We start from the raw sequence: 22,025 nt of genomic DNA on the forward strand, positions 1-22,025 counted from the left end.
CCTCAGAATTTTCCAGGCTCCCCTTAATGGTTGTTCTAATCCAGCAAAGTTGGGGGGGGGGATGCATTCAGACACCCACCTTCCTCAAAAGCCAAACCATTTCAAAATAAAATACTACTTTTACCATTCCCTAGAATGTCTAAATGTCAATGTCACTACCTGCCTTTGGTGCTCTATTTTCAGACAGACTTGCAAGTCAAGAGTTGTTTTCCAAGGACATTAGTAAACTGTCCCACATATATCCAGCCTCTAATTACAACAATCTACAACTCAACATTACTGCAGGTTTGCGTTTGTGGTTCTGTTTATGCTTAAATTGTTTTTCTGAATCCATATAAGGAAGTTAGAAAAAAGAGCCAGGGAGACAGGAATCTGAATCACCCTTCTAAAGTTACCCTATAACCTTGTATAAATGTCCTTTGAACTCTCTAAATTTAATCTCCACCCATAAAATTGAAATAATACCCACTTGGCACAGGTGTGAGGATTACAAGTTAAAACACCTTAGCCAGAGTCTGGCTAACAATGCAAACATTATTTGCCAACAATGGTAACTTTTAGCTTTGTGTGAAACAAATCTGTCATGCTCTGAAGAACCTAATCCCCTCTCCCTTTTTAAACTCTCAAAATAGTAGATGTGAAATATGTATGTATCTTTTTCTCCCTTTGCCCACAAAACAATCACAACTACATTTTAATATAGATAGAATTCTTGCCTCGGCTTAAAAAATTAACACACATGTACCATGAAATCAAAATTGGATGCAAACACATTAGGGAAGATGGGGTAGGGAGGGGTAAGTAATTTACATATCAACAAATTAAAGCACTCATCTAAATTGTTTATAAATCTGGAGATACACATTCAAGATTCTGTTCAAATAAAATGTATTTGCTTGGGGTGTCTGGGTGGTTCAGTAAAGCATCTGACTTTTAATTTTTTTATTAATGTTTATTTAGTTTTGAAAGAGAGAGAGACACAGAGCACTAGCAGGGGAGGGGCAGAGAGAGAGAGGGAGGAGACACAGAATCCGAAGCAGCCTCCGAGCTCTGAGCTGTCAGCACAGAACCTGACACCAGGCTTGAACTCACAAGCCAGGCTTGAACTCAAGCAGCTTGAACTCACGAGCCATGAGATCATGACCTGAACTGAGCACAGAGCCTGCTTGAGCTATTCTCTTTCTTTCTCTCTCTCTCTCTTCCTCTAGCCCTCTCCCTTGCTTGCATGTTCTCTCTCCCCGCCCACGAATAATGAATAAATAATAAAAAAATTTGAAAAAGAGAAACTTAAATATAATGTTCTATAAAATATCAAAATACATAAGGCATTTCCATTAAAATTAGAAATAAGGTGAAAATGCTATTATTACCTTTATTCACTTTTGAGGCATTAGCTAATGTAGTAAGATAGAAAAATGAAAACAGTCAAAATATAGAATCATTTGCAGATGATACGAATGCTTAGAGAATCTAGGAAACTCACCTAGAAAACTAGTTGAGTTCATGAGAATTTGGTGCAGTGATTGGACAGAGACAGTCTAAAAAATTTTTTTTAGCCTTGTTAAATGCAAAACAGTTTGAATAGAAATTAGAGGTGGAGAATGGGTTGGAGAGCCTATTCAAAATAATGGCCAATTGAGGTTTTTTTTAAGCTTTTAACTGTTTTTTTTTACATTTTTATTCATTTTTGAGAGACAGAGACAGAGTGTGTGTGGGGTGGGGGGGGGGTGCAGAGAGGGAGGGAGACACAGAATCAGAAGCTGGATCCAGGCTCCGAGCTGCCAGCACAGAGCCCGATGTGGGGCTTGAACCCACGAACCATGAGATCATGACCTGAGCTGAAGTCAGCTGCTTAACTGACTAAGCCACCCAGGCGCCCCTAAGCTTTTAATTTTAGTACCAGTGTAGTTTACAGATTGTTATATTAGTTTCAGGTGTACAATATAGTGATTCAACAATTCTATATACTTCTCAGTGCTCAGCATGATATATGTGCTCTTAATCCCCTTCACCTAGTTCATCCACCTCCCCTCTGGTAACCATTGGTTTGTTCTCCATAGTTAAGAGTCTGTTTTTTGGTTTCTCTCTTTTTAATTGTTCATTTGTTTTGTTTCTTAAATTCCACTTATGAGTGAAATCATAGGGTGTTTGTCTATCTTATACTGAGTTATTTCGCTTAGCATTATACTCGAGCTCTGTCCATGTCATTACAAATTGCAAGGATTTATTCTTTTTTTGTGGCTGAGTAATATTCCATTGTGCGTGTGCACAGGCCACCTCTTTAATCGATTGACACTTGGGCTGCTTCTGTATCTCAGTTACTGTGAATAATGTTGCCATAAACATTGGTGTGCATGTATCCCTTTGAATTAATGTTCTTGTATTCTTTGGGTAAATACCTGGTAGTGCAATTGCTGGATCATAAGGTAGTTCCATTTTTAACTTTTTGGGGAACCTCCATGCTGTTTTCCATAGTGACTGCACCAGTTTGCATTCCCATCAACAGCGCATGAGTGTTCCTTTTTCTCCGCATCCTCACCAACACCTGTTGTTTCCTGTGTTTTTGATTTTAGCCATTCTGACAGGTGTGAGGTGATACCTCATTGTGGCTTTGATTTGCATTTGCCTGATAATGTGCATCTTTTCATGTGTCTGTTGGCCATCTGGCTGTCTTTGGAAGAATGTCTGTTCATGTATTCTGCTCATTTGTAAATTGGATTATTTATATTTTGGATGTTGAGTTGTGTAAGTTCTTTATTTCATCCTGACCCTTTATCAGATATGTCATTTGCAAATATCTTCTCCCATTCCATAGTTTGTCTTTTAGTTTTGTTGATAGTTGTGCAGAAGCTTTTTATTTTGACGTAGTCCCAATAGTTTATTTTTGCTTTTGTTTCTGTTGCTTCCGGAGACATATTTAGAAAAATGTTGCTATGGCCAGTGTTAGAGATGTTACTGCGTGTGTTCTCTTCTAGGATTTTTTATGGTTTCAGGTTTCACATTTAGGAATAATGACCCATCGTTAAATACCTAGGAGTATATTTAAATAAGAATGGTATTGTGGGACTGATAAGAATTAGGTCAAGATCTTATTGAAAGACTAACTGAAGTTGGAACATATGGAGAGACATGTTATATTTCTAGAATGAGAATACTGGAACAGTGTCTGTAACTTCCTATTACAACTAATACCAATCAGAATCCCAAGGAGGTTTTTAGAATTAGACCAAATGGTTTCAAGTTCATTTGTAACAATACATACCCTAAGAATAGCCAAGAAAAACAATTTTAAATAATCATAGTGAAGGGAGATTTGTGCTGTTGTTTGTTAAAGCATAATCAAATAGGAAGTATGATGTTGACACAGGAATCGACAGATAAGAGGAATGGCACAGAGACTTTGAACATGTCTGAGTGTGTATTTGTACACACACAGCTAATACATGACCTAAGGTATATTTCAAGTTTGCTTGGGAAAAGGAGATTTAGTTGATTTCATAAGTGGTGCCAGCACAATGGGCTGTTCTCATTTACATGAGAACAAAGTTAACATAACCTCAGAAGCCATAGAAAAATTAATCTCAGATGGCTTAAGGTCTAGATACATAAACTTAATACATTTAGGGAAATTTAGCATATTTAATCTTGAAGTTGGGAAACCTTTTAAAGAAAGACAAGAAACCCAGAAACTGTAACAACATAATACCATAAAGGCAAAAAACTAGTAACAAAAGTGACAGGGATTTAATCCCTTTAATAATACAGAGAGCCCCTCCCTACAACTTAAAACCTACTAGGATGACTAAATAGAAAAATGTAAAGGATATGAACTGGTCCATCTCAGGAAATGAAAATCAAATATCCTATACATTTTTTTTATGTTTATTTTTGAGAGAGAGCGAGAGCGTGAACACACAAGTAGGGGAGGGGCAGAGAGAGGGAGACACAGAATCAGAAGCAGGCTCCAGGCTCCAAGCTAGGAGCACGGAGCCCTGCTTGGGCCTGAACCCACAAACCGTGAGATTATGACCTGAGCTGAAGTCGGATGCTTAATTGACTGAGCCACCCAGGCGTCCCTATCCTGTAAACTTGTAACAAAATATTCACCCGTTAGTGACTCTGCGAGTATATGTGGAAGCATGAGCAAGGGAAGGGACCTGACATAATAGAAGAGGGACAATATACAGTGCTGGGGAGGATGCCAGGGAAACAGATGCTCGCAATCATTGCTAGTTGGAGTGTGAATGGCCATCAAAACTAAAAACTAAAATGTACATGCCTTTTGTCTCAGCAACCCAATGTTTGAGTGTCTAGCCTACAGACAGGCATCTATACACGGAGGTCGAGTAGCACATTTTCAGTGGAATGATACAATTTTTAAAAATACCATTACCTGGAATGGTGTTAGATGAAAATTTTCAAGTTCAGCATGTGTGTGATCCTAGCTTGCTTGCTTGCATTCTTTCTGATCCTAGTTTTACAAAATAGGACAAGCATTTGTGTTTTTGTGTTGGTAAAAGTGTATATGAGCATAGGAAAAAACAGCATATCAAATAGGATTGATTAGTGTTTTCTCTGTCTTTATATGGTTGCACTTAGATGGTGTATTAAGTGAAGCAAGTTACAAAACAACAGGACTATAAAATTGTGACTGAGGATTTGTATAAGAACATTCATAGGAAAAATTCTGGAATAGGTTGTTTAGGGAATTGTGGCAAACTTGACTTCTGATTTACATGAATTTGTTTCACATGAGTGTGTATTTTGTAACTAGAAAAATAAAAGACAAGGAGAGTAACTCCTGCTAGTTCAAGATGTTGCCCGCAGCCGACGCATCCCCAGCATGTACCTGCAGTACTTCAAAGAGAAGGCAAACCCCAAACTTCCTGTACAGTTGACCCTTGAACAACATGAGGAACATGGGGGTTAGGGGAGCTGACCCCCCCAACCCTCCCCTATAGTCAAAAATCTGCCTATAACTTTAGACTCCCCCAAAACTTAACTACTCATAACATGCCGTTGACCAGAGACCTTATCAAGAACGTAAATAGTAGGGGGGGTGCCTGGGTGGCTCAGTCGGTTAAGGGTCTGCCTTTGGCTCATGGTTCAGGAATTCTAGCCCCACATTGGGCTCTCTGATGTGCACACAGAGGCCGCTTCAGATCCTCTGTCCCCCCTGTCTCTGCCCCTCCCGCACTCCCGCTCCCTCTCCCTCTCCCTCTCCCTCTCCCTCCCCTTCTCTCTCCCCCTCTCTCTCCCTCTCCCTCTCAAAAATAAATAAATAAAAACTTTTAAAAAATGTGTTATTCATAGCAAATACATTGGCATGCATTAAAAAAACATAAATAGTAGGTTAACACATTTTGTATGTTATATGTATTATATACTGTATTTTTTTTAAGTTTATTTATTTTGAGAGAGCACACATGAGTAAGGTAGGGGCAGAGAGAGGTGGGAGAAAGAGAATCCCAAGCAGGGCCCACACTGTTAGCACAGAGCCCGACTTGGGACTCAATCTCAAGAACCATGAGATCATGACCTGAGCCAAAATCGAATCCGATGCTTAATCGACTGAGCCACCCAGGTGCCCTGGCTCCGTTTCTTATTTTGGGTACCTTTGGGCAAGATATGGTACCCATCTCTTCTTTCTTTCTCTCTCTCTCTTCCGGAAGTATTTGTGTGTCATCCTTGCACAGGGGCCATGCTAATCTTCTCTGTATCGTTCCAATTTTAGTATGTGTGCTAGCAAAGCAAGCACTGTGTAACCTCTGTTAACTTTGTTTTCCACTTATAAACTAGGGGTCATTAATAGTACCTGTAGATTGTTGCTTAGATTAAATGAGAAGGCATACTAAAGCATATAGTAGGCACTGAATTGTAGCTCTTACAGGCATGGATGGAAGTCATTCCTTGTTCATGGAGGTGTTGTGGATCTCAGCAACGGCTTGCATTTTCCTCCCTCCTCTACAAGGGCTTAACTGCTTCCACATGAGTTGGCTCACATACATCTATTCCTTTTCTCTTTGGAAGGTTCTAATAGAAGACTGTATTCCAGTACTGAAGAGGTACGCCAAAGAAGGGAGAGAGTTTGATTATGTGATTAATGATTTGACAGCTGTTCCAATCTCCACATCTCCAGAAGAAGGTAGATTCTGTTATTTGTTTTCTAACCAAGACAATGTTCATGAAAATGTTTTTCTTGGCACTTTGTGAGAATGAAAGGCTCTTAGAGATTGTCTACATAGTAAGTTCCTTCATTTTTTCAAGGTAGTTAAACTGCAGCGCACGGTGGAAAGATGGCTGGATTTGGCTTTGGTCAAATCCTGTTCTGTCACTAAATAAGCACATTTACTCAGTCATTTGAGAGAAACATTAAATAAAATGACTCCATCACATTATTGAGAAATTAGCTTGTTTGGTAATTTACTTAAATTATGTGATTTAAAAAAAAAATTATTTGAGAAAGAAACAGTGTGAGCAGAAGGGCAGAGAGAGAGAATCCCAAGTAGGCTCTGAACTGTCAGCGCAGAGCCAGACGCATGGCTCTTACTCACAAAACTGAGATCATAAACTAAGCCGAAATCAAAAGTCGGTGCTTAACCAACTGAGCCACCCCGGCTCCCCTACATTATATGATTTTTAACCTGTACTAGGAAAAACTGGTGACCTTTCTAAGCAACACCAGTGACTATTCCCCTTCTCAAACCACACGCTGCAAATCACTGCTGGTTTGGCATGTCAGTGTTACTGTTTTTCTATAACCTTGTCTTCCTGCTGAGTTTGCAGACTGGGTCCCCACCTGATGACCCTTGCTGTTTCTCTCTTGGGATGTTGCAACTTCCCTCTTAAACCTGTTGTCTTTTAGATTTCATCCACTGCCTTTCTGTCTAATCATTATTGGTACTGTGAGAGCAGTGCTAAGCACAAGGACGTTTGCTTTTTTTTTTAATTTTTTTTTTTTAATGTTTATTTATTTTTGAGGCAGAGAGAGACAGAGCATGAACGGGGGAGGGTCAGAGAGAGGGAGACACAGAATCTGAAACAGGCTCCAGGCTCTGAGCTGTCAGCACAGAGCCCGACGCGGGGCTCGAACTCACGGACTGCGAGATCAAGACCTGAGCAGAAGTCGGCGGCCCAACCGACTGAGCCACCCAGGCGCCCCAAGGACGTTTGCTTTTGACGTTGAGTATATGCACGTGTGTGCAAGACACCCCAAAAAGACAGTACATTTTTACAAATAAGCTTTTGAATATGGAGTCTCAAGCTCTTGGCTACTTTCTTTTGTTGGTATTTTTGAATATTAATGTGAATATTTGACATTAGATGTTTCTGATGCATGTAAACCCATATTTATATAATTAAATTTTTTTATTCAGATTCTACATGGGAGTTTCTCAGACTGATTCTTGACCTCTCGATGAAAGTACTGAAACCGGATGGGAAGTATTTTACACAGGTATACACTTAACTCTTTTACCCCAGAACGCTCGATAAGAATTTTTATATTTTGAAATTTGCATGCATATTACTGAAATTTATATTTGTTAAGGATAGAATATCATAACTGTATTATGTTCTTTCAAACAAGTTTATAAATAGCTGACCTGTCCTCTCCAGAATTAATGAGTTCTCTTATGTCCTTTTATTGCCCACTGTCCTAATTTATCAGCCTTGGGCTGTGGCTGTAGTATGAACTCCTGCCACCAGATGGAGATACAGATTGTGATTTTATTTGTTTTTTGTTTGTTTGTTTGTTTTTTAATTTCTCTCCCCTTATCCTCTAGGAGATTCTTCATTGGAAAGCCAATTTATCAACATAAAGCTTAATAAACTGCTTTGACTGTAGTATGAGTTCCTGCCACCAGATGGAAGCAAATTGTTTTTTTCCCATTCTCTAGGGGATTCTTAAATTTAAAAGAAAGTTTAAAATTTGTATCTCTTGTTATGTAATATATATATATATATATATAATATATATATATACATATACATATATCTTGTTATGCATGTGTGTGTGTGTGTGTGTGTGTGTGTGTGTGTATACACACCCTGCTAAAGTCCTGAAGAAAATTCTGAAAATGACCACAAAAGGTGCTAAATGCTGATCGAGTCTCTTTACTTGGTACACCAGTCCCTTAATTCATAAGCAGAAAATAAGCACTTACCTAGGCAGTATTGCACTCTGGTCCCTGTAATTCTTAAGTGTTTTCAGGAGCCCTCCCCCACCCCTTTAAAAAGCAATAGCATATTTAAATGTCAAAAACTAGTAGAGAAGACTTAATTTTATTCTCCCAAAGAGGCATTTTAATGCAGGCTCCGGGCAGTTGTTGGGATCTGAGATTAATAATGGTGAATACAACTTGGAAACTCTAAGGGACACCTTGAATTAGTCTTTAGCCCATCCTGTTTTCCTTTTCTTTCCCTTGCATGTAAGACCCCACTCTCCTCCATGGTGATTAATCTTAGAAACCTTGAACTTGGTGAAAGTATTGAGAAGCTTCGAGGGAAAGAAACAGACAACTGTATATGAATGGAATTTTTTTGCCTGATGTTTAGAAATGAGTTTTTTTAACACATTCTAGACTTGAGTCTCTAATTTTTTTTAATGTTAATTTTACTTTTGAGAGAGAGAAACAGAGCATGAATGGGGAGGGGCAGAGAGAGAGAGGGAGACACAGAATCCGAAGCAGGCTATAGGCTCTGACCTGTCAGTGCAGAGCCAGACACAGGGTTTGAATTCATGAACCGGGAGATCATAACCTGAGCCAAAATCAAGAGTTGGACGCTTAACTGACTGAGCCTCCCAGACGTCCCTGTAGTACCTTTTTTGAAACTGCCATGTGATAATGCTCAGGAGATACTCTTGATTCACGTCTACCCCCTTTACCTCAGCATGTAGCTTAGAACTGAAATGTAAAGATGGAATGAAAATGTTTGACCTCTTAGCGGACCTCAGGCAGACTAAATGTCCTGCCTGAAATTGCGTCACAGTAGCAAATTCATGATGTCATTAGTAATCACCGTGGCTGCATGAAGGCAGCCTAGTTAGTGCCACAGAGCTGGGGAAAGCTGTGGAAATGGAGTGGGTGGGAACTGAGCTGGCTCTGGTGGGCCAGGGGAATTTCAATCCAGGGAATATTTGCTTTCAAGACCAGGGACTCGACCTCCTTCCCTTCTCTTCCCCACTCCCCTTTAAAAAAAAAAAAAAAGTAACAAAAAAACTCTAGAGGTTCTTTGATACATACAAACTTACATGAATGTATGTGGCATTCATGTAAGTTATTATGCAAAATACTACCCCCTCCTTGAGAAGTGGACATAAGTGGTACCCTCGACACATCTACAATACTCCCTAAACGCCTGTCCCCCTTTTAGAAGGTAACCCATCTTTAGTGTTACTCTTTTTCATTCTTGTACTTTTTTTTCTTAAGTAAACTCAGTGCCCAAGTGGGGTTTGAACTCACAACCCCGAGAGCAAGAGTCACATGCTTTACTGACTGAGCCAGCCAGGTGCCCCCCCTGTACTTTTCTTTATAGATGTTTCACATATGTGTAATTTCCTGTCATTATATTGTTCAGCTTGTTTTTGAACTTGCTAAGAATGATGTTATTAAGGATGTATTCTTCCGGACTTGCAATTTTTTTTTTTTTAATGTTACAAAAATCATACATACTGTTAAATTTAAAAGATAAAAACAATATAGAAATCTAGAGTAAAAAAGCAGTGTCACCTACTCACACCTAACATGGGCCAAGGAAAACTTCCTAGAACCAAACTACTGAATAGGGATTTACCTCTTAGGATGCCCCCCTCCCCCCGATTATTCCCTTGTCAAACTTAAAAAAAAATTTTTTTTAATGTTTGTTTATTTTGGGGAGACAGAGTGGGGGAGGGGCAGAAAGAGAGAGGGAGACAAAAAATCCGAAGCAGGCTCCAGGCTCTGAGCTGTCAGCACAGAGCCCGATGCAGGCTCACACCCACAAAGCGTGGGATCATGACCTGGGCCGAAGTCAGAGGCTCAACCAACTGTTCCACCCAGGTGCCCCAGTTCCTTTGTCATCCTTAATAGGTATTTAATTCTCTGCTATTGGGTTTTTGTTCTGCATCTCCAATGTCTGTCCTTTGTCCATCCAGCCTTCCTTTTTTTCTTTTTTCATCGAGGCATTGGATTTGCACGTATGCATTACATGGCTAGAAAAAGAATCCCAGGATTTTCCCTTTTGTGGATTTTCATCTTGTTTCCTCCTGCTCCACGATGCCAACTGAGGTTGTCAGTACGATGAAACCGAACTGGTAGGACGGAAGCAGATTATTCTAGCATTTTTCTAGATCTTTTCGTTGTACACCAGATCTGGGGCTGGTCATTCTATACTTGTTTAACCTGCCCGTGAGGTCACAACAATTTTCCCAGCTCTGTGACATTAATGGTTTCAGATTTGCCAATGTAACCATGCTTCATCTTCCAGCTAGAAACCCAACAATGACTTTGGAGCATGGCCTAATAAGTACCTGGTGTCTGTCTGCCTCTCTCTTCGGCATTGTTGCTGCTCTTGAGAGCAACCGCTTGGATGTTCATGCGCACTGTTACGGTGGCACTGAAAAAACCGATATGTCTTTCTTAAGACAAGAAAAAAATGTATTTCCATTTAAATACACAGGAAAGTAAAATGTATCACATTACTTTTTTGGGGTAGGTCTCCATTTGTGGTGAGGTTTTTTTTCCTTTTTTTAACTGCTTTTTGACAATGTTGGGGAAGAACAAATTGAAACTTTCCTATCTCCTTACCACATTCTCAGTAAGGAGATCCTCCCATATTGCCTTCAGTAAAGAGAGTCTGGTGTCAATTTTAAGATGGCAAGAAAAACCATTGAACTGTGCACCTAGGTGGCATTTCCATTCTATAGCTTCCCCAGTAGTGATATGTTCTAAAAACATCCAGCATTGTTTTCTATTTGTGAATCTTAAATTACATGTGTGGTGTTTATATACTCTCATGGTGAACTTAATGTTGAAACCAAATTATATGCTGGTGAAGGGCACTTTGGCCAAATCCCACTGCAGGACCCTAGATGATGGGTTACTAAACAGGCTGGCACTGAAGGACGACGTCATGCTAAACAAACGTGCTAAGTGAAAACCGCCAAGCCCGGCTCTCAGAATAGTTCTTTTGCCCACTTGCCTGTGGCTAGTTGGTTGGTTTCGAAATGCCTTTCATTTGTGATGCTTACATCACTGAATGCCTTCATTTGTTGAGTGTCGCTCACAAATAATTTTCATTTGTGAATAATTTTCATTTTACATTGTACTTGGCTATTCTAAGGCAGATTGATAGTGAAGTTCTTAAGAAATGGAATCACCACATGCATTCAGTAGTCTTTAGTTTGTAAAGAATTTTAGAGGTTAAAAGGAAATAGGTGGTATTAAGTACCCATTATGAAAAGCTACAATTAGGAAACTTGAGCTAAAATGATAAAACCTAACCCTGACCTAATGAATGAAAATCACGTGTGATTCATATGCACATTAAAGATTAAGAAGCACTGCTCTAGGGGTGCCTGGCTGAGTAAGTGGGGGGGGGGGGAGCATGTAACTCTTGAGTTGTGAGTGACTTCAAGCCCCATATTGGGTGTGGAGATTACTTAAAAACAAACAAAAGGCACTGCTATAGAACTAGGCAGATACTGTATCCTTTCAGTAGCTCTGCTCTGTTCTTGGCCAGCATCTGATTCATCCTTTTTTTCTTCATGGTCACAGAGTGGTTGCTGCAGCTTCAAATGTCACATCTAGGTCATAGGCTGGAAGTAAGTTGAAGAGGCGGGTCACTCTGTTTATCCTTGGTTGATTGTCCAGAAGCGTAAACTTTCCTGGTAGCCCCCGGCAGAGTTAACTACATCTCACTGACCACTCCTAACTGCTGGGGAGACTGAAAAGGTGGTGGCAAGAAAGGGAGAAAAATTAGAACAATGAAGTCAAGGGAGGATGCTTGATAAGGAGTGGAACTGTGGGATATCCTTACTTAGTATACATATTGTGAGTAAACTTGTTTTCTTAGGCCTGAAAATCACATATTTGGGGGAAAGCATAGAGGTATGAACATAGTTCTTTGGCAACGTCTTAGATTCTTATGAAGGTCATAGTTTTAAGCCATTCTGGAAATGAAGAGCATTATCTTTCTGGTGTTTCATTCTCAACATAGTGGTGACCAGTGGGAAAACATTTTGAATGGCTCATGTGTATGAATCTTTGCTAATTGCATGGTGTTGATACAGTGACTGTGTTACTAATGAGAAATTGGTCTCACTGCTTTCTGTAGCTTCATTCTCTGAATGTGAAATGGCTTGGTAAATGAGGTAGAAGGATAATGAGCTAATTAATGGATCTATAAGTAGAATTGAATGCAGTTTGTCATAGCACAGAAGCCTTCTCTCATTTTCGAAGAGGAACTTTCATCTAAAGCTAAAATTGTTTTCATTTATTAGAGACCTTCAAATGAGTGGGGGGGGGGGCCTTCAGTAAGACTCAAGAATCCCATTGTTTGCTTTCCTGTCTTTGATTTAGGGTAACTGTGTCAATTTGACAGAAGCCTTGTCGCTCTATGAAGAACAGCTTGGGCGCCTGTATTGTCCTGTGGAATTCTCAAAGGAGATCGTCTGTGTTCCTTCATACTTGGAATTGTATCCTTCGACATAACATAACATGACATGTTGTTAGATCAGAATACCCAAGTAAATCCCATGCCAGTTCAACATTTTAAATCCCAATAATAAATGGAATTAGCTCTATACTATCTAAGGCCATGGTCTTCAGATGTGGCTGCACATTGGAATTCCCTGAAGCTTTAAAATAACTACTGATTCCTGGATCACTCTCAGATTCTGGGGTGTGGCCTCCCACAACTCCCCAGGTGGTTCTACTGATTAAGCAGCACTGGTTCTCAAAGGCTGTCCCCAGAACTGCAGCATCCCCTGGGAACCGGTTAGCATGAAGATCCTCAAGCCCCACCCTGGCTTCCTGCTCCAGCAGAGGCTGGCAGAGGCTGGCTTGAGGCCTGGTTACCTGCCTGGACCGGTCTACCAGGAGATTGCTGTGCACATAAAGCTTCAGAAGCCCTAGTCTAAAATACCACCTGAGCTGTAGCGGGCAAAAAGACTAAACATGCTAATTCTATTTTTTTTTTTTTAAGTTTATTTATTTTGAGAGCGAGAGCGCATGCACAGGGTGGGGAGGGGCAGAGAGGGGAAAGAGAATCCCAAGCAGGCTCCACGCTTGTCAGCAGGGAGCCCACGAACCATGAGATCATGATCTGCACCGAAATGAAGAAATGAAGAGTCGGATGCTTAACCAGCTAAGCAACCCAGTCGCCTCTCATTCTATTTTTTATATTAAAATCATCCTACTTTGATATTAGTTTCTGCACTTCACTCGATTCTGATTTGCAGTAGAAACCAGTGTTGGTGTTCTTCATTTGTTCCACTTAGTAAAGTTAGTCCAGAGAAATAAAAGTACCCAGAGAAAAGGCAGAATGGGAGCATTGTCACTGGAAATTTAAAATACGTTTCCTCCTAAAAGGCAGACTTCTAGTCTCCAGATAAAAGCTTCCTTATCTGAGGTGGCCAAGTCTAGTTTTCTGTAACAGCTGTCTTCATTGCTGTCTAGAGAGATCCTGTGACTGCCGCTGGCCTGCAGTGAGGTCCTTGTCCGCAAACCCTGGCAGCCTCTGACAGACATGGGCCTTAGAAAACCCCTAGATCCCCCTGGAAGAAGCTCTCTGTGTATGCTGGGCAGCCACTTTCTTTCTGTGGAGATCTCTGGTAACTCTCCCCTAACCAACTGTCCACCTTCATCAGGCTTTCCTTCTGGAGCATTTTTTCGGTAGAAATCTAGTTGATAACATTTGGAGAAAAGGCTTCTGCCCTCTGGCTCCAATCCATCCTTCTACCTGTTTTTCCTTCTCTTTCTCCCTCCCTCTCTTTTTCCCTCCCTCTCTTTTTCCCTCCCTCTCTTTTTCCCACCCCTCTCTTCCTCCTCCACCCCCCAGTCTCTCACCTTCCCACCCTTCCTTGTCATGTTAATTCCCTAAGAAGTCTGAAAGACCTCGGAAAGCAGTAGCATACCTGAGGAAGTATTTGTTTGCCTTTAGCCTTGTCTCCATTTGCTCCCCGCTCCTCCCCACCGGCGACCCAGTCACAGGTGGTAAGTATGCAGGCTGTTAAAGTGGCCTTGTTAAGAGGACCTAATGCTCATCACTGCAATGCTTTAAGCCTTGAAACTTGCATCCACCTTCCAGTTTGTAGGCCAGCAAACAAATTTTAAATGCTGTCTGTTCTTCCTTGAATTATCTGCACTTATTCCTTGACTCCCTGTCCAGGTGGGTATTTTACACTGTTTGGAAGAAAGCTAACCCTTGAAGACCGTTGTCCCCAATCGTGTGTGCTGCAAATAGCCTTCCTGACCTTCATATGCTGTACATGACATCGAAAGGAGTCAGGCAATTGATTGTGAATTCCTTCAAGTTTTCTTTTCTTTTTAATTATTATTCTTAATTTAAAAAAAGCAAATGGAAAATGTATATTTTGATGAGCTAGGGTGTTATTTTTTTTGAAAGTCAGCTGAAGGATGATTAGACAGCACAGCGAAGGCTGCTAAATGCACTGAACCCCTAGAATGTGATTTTTGTTACTTTCTTTTGTGTGTGTGGGCTTTTTATTTTTGTTTTGGTAGACTTCAAATTTGGTTGTTTGGAGGAATGAACATCATTGTTTTTGTTCTGGAGGGAAGTTCTTGATGTTTTTTTCCCAGAAAATTGACTTAGTTATTAAAATTTGGTGCTTATAAGAAAGAGTTAAGAAAAAATGAATAGCAATGCTTCAATTAAAATTATAAATGAGAAATTTCATGTGTTTGTTGTTTTATTTCAGCCAGGTCCCCACTTTCTCACTGCTGATCTCACAGAACAAAGGTGTCTCCTGATCTTTTTTAGTTCTTTTCTATCACTCAGTGCCATTTATCTCTATAACAGGATGGCCTTAGGGCCTTTGTTTGAACAGTAGTAATGACTTCATTTACCCCCATGGTAAATGATATACAACCTATTACATTCACCAGTTCTTCATTATAAAATTGACCTGAGGATAGGAAAAGATTTGGTCTTACTGGAAAGTTGAAAGTCAGAAGCTTATTTCTGTTCCCATTCTTATTGGTGTATTAGATGTGGAAACAGAGCATTTTGGATTGCTGCTGTAAAACTTTTTAAGAAGGATTTTAGATGCACAGATAGATGAGAGTTTGTAGAGGCCTGCAATGAGAGCGGCATAAACTCAGTAAGGAAGTGCAGGCAGCTAACAGCTTGTAAAGTGTATTTGTGGATAAGAATCCACATCAAAGGTGAAGGTACACTGACTTGGATTATTAGACATCAATGGTTATTCTGTTCTTTTTATAACAGCTTTATGTTTTATCAAGGCATTGTGTTCATTTATGGTGAATTTGCAGTGAGGAAAGCATTAAAAATTGAAATATTCAGTGTGTGTTTTGAGAGAATTAGTGTCAACCCAGAACATTCTTCCTCCCAAGATAGGTTTCTCTGACAGATACTCTTTTTTTTTTTTTAATAGTTTTGTTTTGATTTTATTTTTTTAGGATTTTATTTTTAAGTAATCTCTACGCCCAACGTGGGAATTGAACTCACAATCCCGAGATCAAGAGTTGCTGCCAGGCACCCCTCTAACAGATATTCTTTAAAAAATGAGTGCATGCCTGCTTTTCTTTTTGATTGGATTGGCACGGAGAGAAACAATAATGGAATAAAGGGAGAGTTTGTCATGTTGGAACTAGACTGGCTTTCAGCAAATATTTTTCTTGTGCATTGAGCTTTTATAAAAAGCATTGGTAGACAGTCCTACCTACTCCCTCAAATTCTTCTGTAATGTTTTGCAAAGGCTTTGTACTTGTATACCGTGTGAGATTAAAAATGGTGGTATTATTACTGTTAGAACACCACTTTGGCTTAACAGATTGGATTTTTTTCAAAGAAACCAAGTCTGTCTGCTATCTGGTTATAGTGTTACTAATAAGTCAGCATAATTTTATACTTGAAGGCTAGCTTCGTGCAGAGGCTAAACCCTGTGATGAGTCTGATGACACACATGTACCGCCAAGAGCTGAGAGTTAGAACTGACCCGGACCAGGCTGTGGCAGACGTCAGAGATACATTCGCGAGAGAGTAAAGGGTGTGGGGTGGGAGGAGGAAGGAAAGGAGATTTTTACTTGGGGTGATAATGGTAGATTCTGACCCTGCTTGTTTCTTTGTATTGGAGAAAGGATGATGCCTGACTGTTTTTGAACATCTTTGTAATTGTTTAAAATGAAGCATGCAAACTGATCTCTGATAGCCAAAAACAACCTGTACTTTAGCTGCATTTTAAGGAAATACTATACAATATTAAGTTATTTTATGTTAATGGCTGTTGTGTTTTATATAATCTATAGGTAATCTAAAAGAATACTGTTGTATCATACAGCCACTTTTCAATTAAAGACAAATATTGGCTGTGTAATCTAAATTCCATTCAACACATTAGCAGATATCAAGAATTGGTTTATTTTATTTTTAGTGTTTATTTTGAGAGAGAGAAAGAGAGTGAGCGGGGAGAGGGGCAAGGAGAGGGGGAGAGACAATCCCAAGCAGGCTCCATGCTGTCTGTGTAGAGCCTGGCGTGGGTTTGATCCCACAAACGGTGAGATTCTGACTATGGTGAAACCAAGAGTCAGAGGCTTAACCGACCGAGCCACCCAGGTGCCCCTGGTTTATTTTAAAAAATGGTGCTCGGGGCGCCTGGGTGGCTTGGTCGGTTAAGCGTCCGACTTCGGCTCAGGTCATGATCTCACGGTCCGTGAGTTCAAGCCCCACGTCGGGCTCTGTGCTGACAGCTCAGAGCCTGGAGCCTGTTTCAGATTCTGTGTCTCCCTCTCTCTCTGCTCCTCCCCTGTTCGTGCTCTGTCTCTCTCGGTCTCAAAAATAAATAAACGTTAAAAAAATTAAAAAAAAAAATAAAAAATGGTGCTTTCTCCTAAAAATGTGATTGAGAATTTAAAACACTTGATTAATGGCTGAAGGAAGGCTGGGTTAACAGTGTTTTTCCTGGGTGCGAGCAGTACTGATGTCAAAATAAAAACGTGCCTTCCATTTGCTGCACAGTTGAATTGTCACCTCCTTGCTTGCATTAACTATGGTAAGCTCCAGTGGTCTCAGATTGATGGATTTTGTTCTGTTCCCATGGTTCCTGGGTTAGGGTGAAGGGTGTGTGTGATGTTCCACATCATTGGCCTGTGTTGGGGACTTGAGAGCAGTGCTACTCACAGCGTGGTCCTTCAACCATTTCTTTGTTTTTTGAGTATTTTGTTTAATTCAGCTGAACGTCTTGTTCCAAGCAAGACCTCAGTGAAGGAAGCTGTATGCTGATTTACACTGTAGCTGTGCTTCTTCCCTAGTTTGGAATAGCACTTTGAGTGGCACTGTTCTAGAGGCTAGTTGGACAGCATTATTTGATAGGAGCTGCTATGTGTGGTCGTGAAGAGACACTTAACCTCTTTCTGTTTCCTGTTGCTAGGTGTCTGTGCTAAATAATCTTTTGTATTGCTATGCTTTGGGCTAATACACCACTTTTATTTACATTATCTTGCCCACTTTTTTGTTTTTAGGTTTTATTTTTGAGAGTGCCAGAGCGAGTGGGGGAGGGGCAGAGAAGGAGAAAGGGTCCCAAGCAGGCTCTGCCCTGCTAGCAGGGCTTGACCCATGAACCGCGAGATCATGACCTGAGCCTAAACTAAGAGTCAGATGCTTAACCAACTCAGCCACCCAGGCGCCCCTGTCTTGCTCAGTTTTAAAATAATTTTGTGAATTCAGTGTCAGTATCACTGAGTAGGCAGCAATCATAATTTTCAGTGTGTCCCAGAGGTCCCATAGCTAGTCACAATTTGAATCTAGGTTCTAGCGTTCTGAGCCTGCGACAGTGGTTCTTAACCCTTTTTTTGTACCTTGGATTCATTTGGTAGCTTGATTAAACCTGTGAACCCTTCCTCAGAAACTTGGTTTTTAATATGTAAAGTAGATACGATTATAAGGAAACAAGTGATACTGTCTTTTAAAAATTTATGACTTAACATTTGTGCTTTAATAACTTGTTACATAGGTGAGTGTAGTGGTGGATCAGATACCATGATTTTGGAGTAGTAATGAATATAATTATCTGCAGCAACTGAAATGTGGTTAAGAATGCATCTGATTTCTCTGGTTGACAAAGTCCTAGGTACTGCCAGTACTAATATGGCTTGTCACCTACACTGGTACTTAAAGGAAGTGCTAAATTTCAGTTAGAGGTTAGTGAAAATAAAGATAGAAATGTTTTCCCGTTCAAGTTTAGGGACACATAGTTCTGTCCATAGGCCCCAGTTTACGAACCTCTCTGGCCTACAGTTTTTCCTTCCATTGTTTGATTGTATTTAGGTGGTGGGGAAGGGTAGCTGGGTCCCTTCATCCTGCTGTCAGAACCTCAAATCAATGCTGGCAGATCAGTTCTTCTCAGCCAGAACTGTTTAAAATCTCAATTACCTAGTGCACTTATTCCACTGATTTGTGCTTTACTCGTTATTTCAAAAATAAGAAATAGAACATGGGCAAGAAATAGCCCAGTGTTTTTGGAAAGCGATTTGAATACCCTTGGATGGGATTTCCCTGGGAAATCAGATGATAAATGTGACTGGACAGGTATGCTTATCTCCGGTATCTGGGGGTCTTGGAGACATCCTGGCCGGCTCACTAATACAGACGCCAGCCACCAGGCAGCAGCCAATGACGTGTGGTCATTTTCAGCGAGCAGTTTCTTTATGATATAGTATTAGGGAGCAGGCCCTGTCTGTGCCACTTTGCTCAGGAGTATAGCAGAAAAAATCAGGGGCTCTGCCTGGGAAATCAGACTAATCAAGAGAGGTCTGTTTTAACAGATGCCCTCTGATACCAAAGAGGGAAGCCTGGAGGGCTGTCTCCCCCCATTGCCCAGAGATGAAAACCCAGGAGTGTAAAGACAGGAAAGGGGCTGGTCTCTTACAGATGAGGGCTTTGCCTCTGGTGTTAACTTAGTATTGTTCCTGATAGGTTGATGATTATGTTGGTATTTAGGTTCTCACTAAGTGATTCTGACAGCTCTGAGTTCATTGCAGAGCGACAGAAATGCTCCTTGGGCTATGTTCCGCGTCCTCTACTTTCTAGATAACTCTGCCTTTGCCTGTTTTCAGTTGTGGGAGTTAAATTTGATAACCTGAAACTTCCTGTCCTTCCGGTGCTAAGGGGGAGCTTCTGTCAACATAGCCTGTGCACTCATTGCATGGGCCCTTCACAGTCCGTGTTTCTCTTTTTTTCTCATCATATTAAATATTCTTCATTATGTATTGTCCACATACGTTTACTGTTTAGTGTCTGAAGACAGAGTGTGTCCTGGTGAGAAGGAATACACTGCAGGATGGTTTTTGACTGCCACGTAAGAGCTGGAGGTCTTTAACTGAAGTATGTGGGCAGAGAAGCAAGATCTGAGGCTCAAGTGTGGTTGACAGATGGCTGGAACGTAAGCTCCAGCCACCACAACCTGGTGCCCATTGGTCATATTGAATGCTTTGCACATGTAGTAGGTATTAAGAGGTTAAAGTGCACCATAAAAGGGAATGCTTAGAATTCCATTTTCCATGTGGGGCATGGAGGAAATAGGCTAGTGTAAAGAAATTATACAGAGTTGGGTATGTTCAAGAAGAAAAGCAGAGATAAAGGGAGAAGTCCTTGCATCTTTGCGCATCGAAGGAGCAAGAGTACAGTCCCAATATGGGTGAAAGTGCTGTGTTGGTGAAAGGGGTAGTTCTCTAGGGCTTGTGTCTTTTGGGTTCCTTCTAGGTGCCCTGAAGGGCTGAAGAAGAGCAGAAACTCAGGAAGGTGTACAGCATTCAGACCGTAAAACTGGAATGAACTGAGAATCTGTGGCCATTTTGGTGTTAGCCGTTTCTGTGAGTTTCCCCCCCCCCCCCCCCCCCCTTTTTTTTTTTTTTCCTGTTTGCAGTCCACTGTCAATTTCATCACTCTTCAATGACTCCATCCTTGGTGACTCCTCACCTACTGGGTGGAATTCTTGCACCAGGCCTCCACTTTGGGCCCATGGCTTGGGTTCCAGTGCCGGTCTGTGGAGACCAGGCAGCAAGGCCACAAGACTTGAGCCAGGCCCTTGGCTTCCAGTGGATAAATCTGGAAGGGTTTGTGCACTAAAGTAGTTAAGTATGGTGATGAATTATAAACCAGTGGAAAACATTGGAAGTCATGAGGGTATATGGAAAACAAACGCATGAATAAGTGGGAACGCATATACAAACAGATAAGGTGCTTAGAATCCTGAGTGCCAACTAAGTGTTGTGAGTGCTGGAGTTGAAAAATTAGCATTTTGTAATCCTCACATGGAAGACGGAATCAGGCAAGCATCACCCTCTGATGTAAAATCTTGGGGAAAATTTGACAAGAAGCCTGTTTATATGGCTATAAAGTCTCCCAGAGATTGCTTATGAGCTGTGTATAAGTTTCCTATTGTAGCTCCAACAGATTACAGCAAACTAAGTTCCTTTTAAGGTGACACATTTATCATCTTACAGTTCTGGAGATCAAAAGTCTGAAACTAGTCTTTTTTTTTTGTTTTGAATTTTTTAAACATTTATTTATTTTTGAGAGAGAGAGAGACAGTGTGCAAGTGGGGGAAGGGCAGAGAGAGAGGGAGACACAGAATCTGAAGCAAACTCCAGGCTCTGAGCTGTCAGCACAGAGCCTGATGCGGGGTTCAAACTCACAGACCACGAGATCATGACCTGAGCTGAAGTCAGAGGCTTAGCTGACTCAGCCACCCAGGCGCCCCCTGCGGTCTTTTTCTTTTTAATGTGTGCAAGAGCATGTGTGCAAGTTGGGGATGGGCAGAGAGAGAGAGGGAGAGAGCATCCCAAGCAGGCTCCATGCTGCATAGCCCGACACGGGGCTTGATCTCACAAGCCATGAAATCATGGCCTGAGCCAAAATCAAGAGTCCGATGCTTAACCACCCAGGTGCCCCTGAAACTAGGGCTCAAATCAAATCACCTTGTGGGCAGGGTGGGTTGCTTCTGGAAACTTTAGGGGGAGAATCCATTTTCTGCTTTTTCTAGCTTGTAGAGGCCATCTGCAGATGGCTTTAGTGTCTGTTCCTTTCCTCCAGTCTCAAAGCCAGCAGTGCATTAACCTCTTCAAGTCTCTCCGCTGCTGTTTTCACATTGTCTTTCTCTTCCTGAGTTCCTGTGGTAAGGCCCCTTTGGGATTACATAATACTACCCAATAATCCACCACCTCCTCCATTCAAGATCTCTACCACAGCTGCAAAGGCGTTACAAGGTAACAAAGTTCTTGGGATTAGGGTGTGGACATCCATAGGTGGGCATTCTTCAGCCTCCCACGCATTGCTAGAGAAAACAACTTTATAGTGGAAAAGCTGAACGGCACCTTGCCGAGGTGATCAAAATCCCCAATAAGGAGCAGGTGGATACACATGCCTCCAGTACTCTGAGAAGGGCCCCTCTCCGCCTGTGCAGTCCTGTGTCTGGCTAAGTGCATATCTGAATCTAATCACAGGGAAGCATTAGACCCAAAGGGAGAACATTGTTTTAAAAACACCCTAGTTCTTTAAAAGCATTAATGTCAAAAGACGCACAAGGCTGTGAAGAGGTTTCCAAATTGAAGGAGGCTAAAGAAATGTGGCAATGAAATGTGATGCCTGGCGCTACAGTGCATCCCATATTGCTTCAGTTGACAAACTGGAATATGAACGGTAGTTTCGATACAAGTATTGGTATTAAATTTACTCAAGTTCTTATTGCAACTTTTCTCTAAGTTTGAGATTCCTTCCAAGTAAAATATTTAACATTAAGAAAAAACAATAGGGCACCTGGCTGGCTCAGTCGGTGGAGCGTGCAG

General features: G+C 41.1%; 1 protein-coding gene and 1 pseudogene across 2 annotated transcripts in view; one reads left to right on the forward strand and one right to left on the reverse strand.

Moving 5' to 3' along the window:
• The window catches only part of SMS (spermine synthase), a 57,108-nt gene extending 38,727 nt beyond the window's left edge, over positions 1–18,381 (forward strand). Inside the window, exons 8-11 of one of the 2 annotated variants that reach the window (XM_049643586.1) lie at positions 6,031–6,145; positions 7,377–7,456; positions 12,561–12,676; positions 14,371–18,381. In XM_049643586.1, coding sequence (XP_049499543.1) covers positions 6,031–6,145; positions 7,377–7,456; positions 12,561–12,676; positions 14,371–14,410 — 351 coding nt within the window. In that variant the 3' untranslated portion in view covers positions 14,411–18,381. Of the gene's footprint in view, positions 1–6,030; positions 6,146–7,376; positions 7,457–7,784; positions 9,249–12,560; positions 12,677–14,370 lie in introns of those variants that run through there. The other variant, XM_049643587.1, reaches the window with a different exon arrangement.
• LOC125932419 (uncharacterized) lies at positions 5,673–5,758 on the reverse strand (annotated as a pseudogene).
• Positions 18,382–22,025: the final 3,644 nt, after the last annotated feature.

This window comes from Panthera uncia, chromosome X (genome assembly GCF_023721935.1).
Source record: "Panthera uncia isolate 11264 chromosome X, Puncia_PCG_1.0, whole genome shotgun sequence".
Taxonomy (NCBI): domain Eukaryota; kingdom Metazoa; phylum Chordata; class Mammalia; order Carnivora; family Felidae; genus Panthera; species Panthera uncia.